Source organism: Octopus bimaculoides, chromosome 30, assembly GCF_001194135.2.
Source record: "Octopus bimaculoides isolate UCB-OBI-ISO-001 chromosome 30, ASM119413v2, whole genome shotgun sequence".
Lineage (NCBI taxonomy): Eukaryota > Metazoa > Mollusca > Cephalopoda > Octopoda > Octopodidae > Octopus > Octopus bimaculoides.
Window position 1 is genome coordinate 5431260 of NC_069010.1, and position 1830 is coordinate 5433089.

At 36.9% G+C, this 1830-nt stretch overlaps 1 protein-coding gene across 1 annotated transcript in view; it reads left to right on the forward strand.

Moving 5' to 3' along the window:
- The window catches only part of LOC106879595 (sodium- and chloride-dependent GABA transporter ine), a 31796-nt gene that overhangs the window by 6623 nt on the left and 23343 nt on the right, over positions 1-1830 (forward strand). The window contains exon 4 of the mRNA XM_052978099.1: positions 330-464. Coding sequence (XP_052834059.1) covers positions 330-464 — 135 coding nt within the window. The remainder of the gene's footprint in view (positions 1-329; positions 465-1830) is intronic.

Consider the following 1830-nt stretch of genomic DNA (forward strand, 5'->3'; position numbering starts at 1 on the left):
ATTATTATTATTATGGCAACGAGCTGGCAGAATGCTTAGCAACATTTCGTTCATCTTTATATTCTGGGTTCAAACTTTGCTGAGGTTGACTTTGCCTTTCATCCTTTGGGGGTCGATGAAATAAGGACCAGTTACACACTGGAGTCGCTGTAATCGACTATCCCCCCTCCCTCAAATTTCCTTCTCTCTATCTACCCCTCTCTCTCTCTCTCTCTCTCTCTCTCTCTCTCTCACTATTTCTCTGCTTCTTTGTCACCCCTGTTCTTTCTACACCACACATTGTTTATCCTCCTCATATCTCTCCATGTCTTTCTCTCTCTCTTCTCCAGGTTGTTTATGTCACTGCCATCTTTCCATACATTGTACTCATCATCCTGTTGATCCGAGGAGTAACTCTGCCGGGTGCCAAGGAAGGAATTCTGTTCTTCATTAAACCGAAATGGTACCAACTTGCGGATGCTAAAGTAAGTATTGACTGAAACCATCCTCAGTGTGCTGTTCTCAGGCTTACTCCTGATGATGGGATCGGGTAAGTCTTGCAGCTAATTGCTGGCAATGTTTTTATAGTTTTATCGTTTATTTGTTTCAGCCATTAGACTGCAGCCATGCTGGGGCAATGCCTTGAAGAATTTTTAGCTGAATGAATCAACCCAGTACTTATTTATTTATTAATTTTTTTTTTGGTTTTGTTTTAAGCCTGGTAGTTTATTCACTCAGTCTCTTTTGCCAAACTGCTAAGTTACAGAGATGTAAACATACCAACACTGGTTGTCAAGCAATGGTGGTGAACGAAGACACACACCAGTCGCACACTGGGGTTGATGTAATCGACTTAACCCTTTTCCCCCAAATTTGAGGCCTTGTGCTTCTAGTAGAAAGGATTATTATTATTATTATTATTATTATTATTATTATTATTATTATTATTATTATTATTATTCATTAGTCTTATTTTTATCATGTGCTTTCACTGCACTACTGAGCACAGCTCTGTGTGCCTTGGGTATGTGCTGTGGTTTGTTGTGGTGCTCTTATTTTTCCTGTATTGAAAGTGTTTTTATGTAGGATGTGTGCGGTGCTTGGTAGTGCTATTTTCTGTATGTTATATAAATTCATATATTATTATTATTATTATTATTATTATTATTTACTAAGGCTGCGTGTTTCTATAATTAAAATGTCGTTCCTGTTCTTTTGTTAATGTGAAAGTAATTAATTTATTTAATGTTACATTCAGAAGAAAACAGGTCATGGATCTCGTTAACATCAACGAGACCTGAATGCAGTGAACAAACACAATGATGTCTGCACACACACATGCATGCACTTATATATATATATGTATACATATATATATATATATATATACATATATATATATATATAACGCATACTTGTGTGTGTACATATATGTATGTGTGATAATATATATGTTTTTGTGTGTATGTGCATATATATATATATATATAAATTTAAAAACAAATTATACGCCCAGGACGAGGGGGCAGCCATCGGTGTTAGTATCGCCGGTGATGTGGTCAATCTCTTCATGGTATGGTGGGACAGAAGGCTTAAGGAACGCCTGACACAGAACTTCATACTCGTGAATGTGTACTCTCGATATGTCGATGATATCAACTTAGTGGTAAAGACACACCCTCAAGAGAGTACCCCTGAAATAGAAATAGAAACTAAGACTATGGAGAGCATCCAGCAAATAGCTAACTCCATCCACCAGAGTATTAAAGTTACGATAGACTACCCTACTAAACACCCTAACCATAGATTACCTGTATTAGATACTGAACTCTGGCTAGAAACCAAGAACAA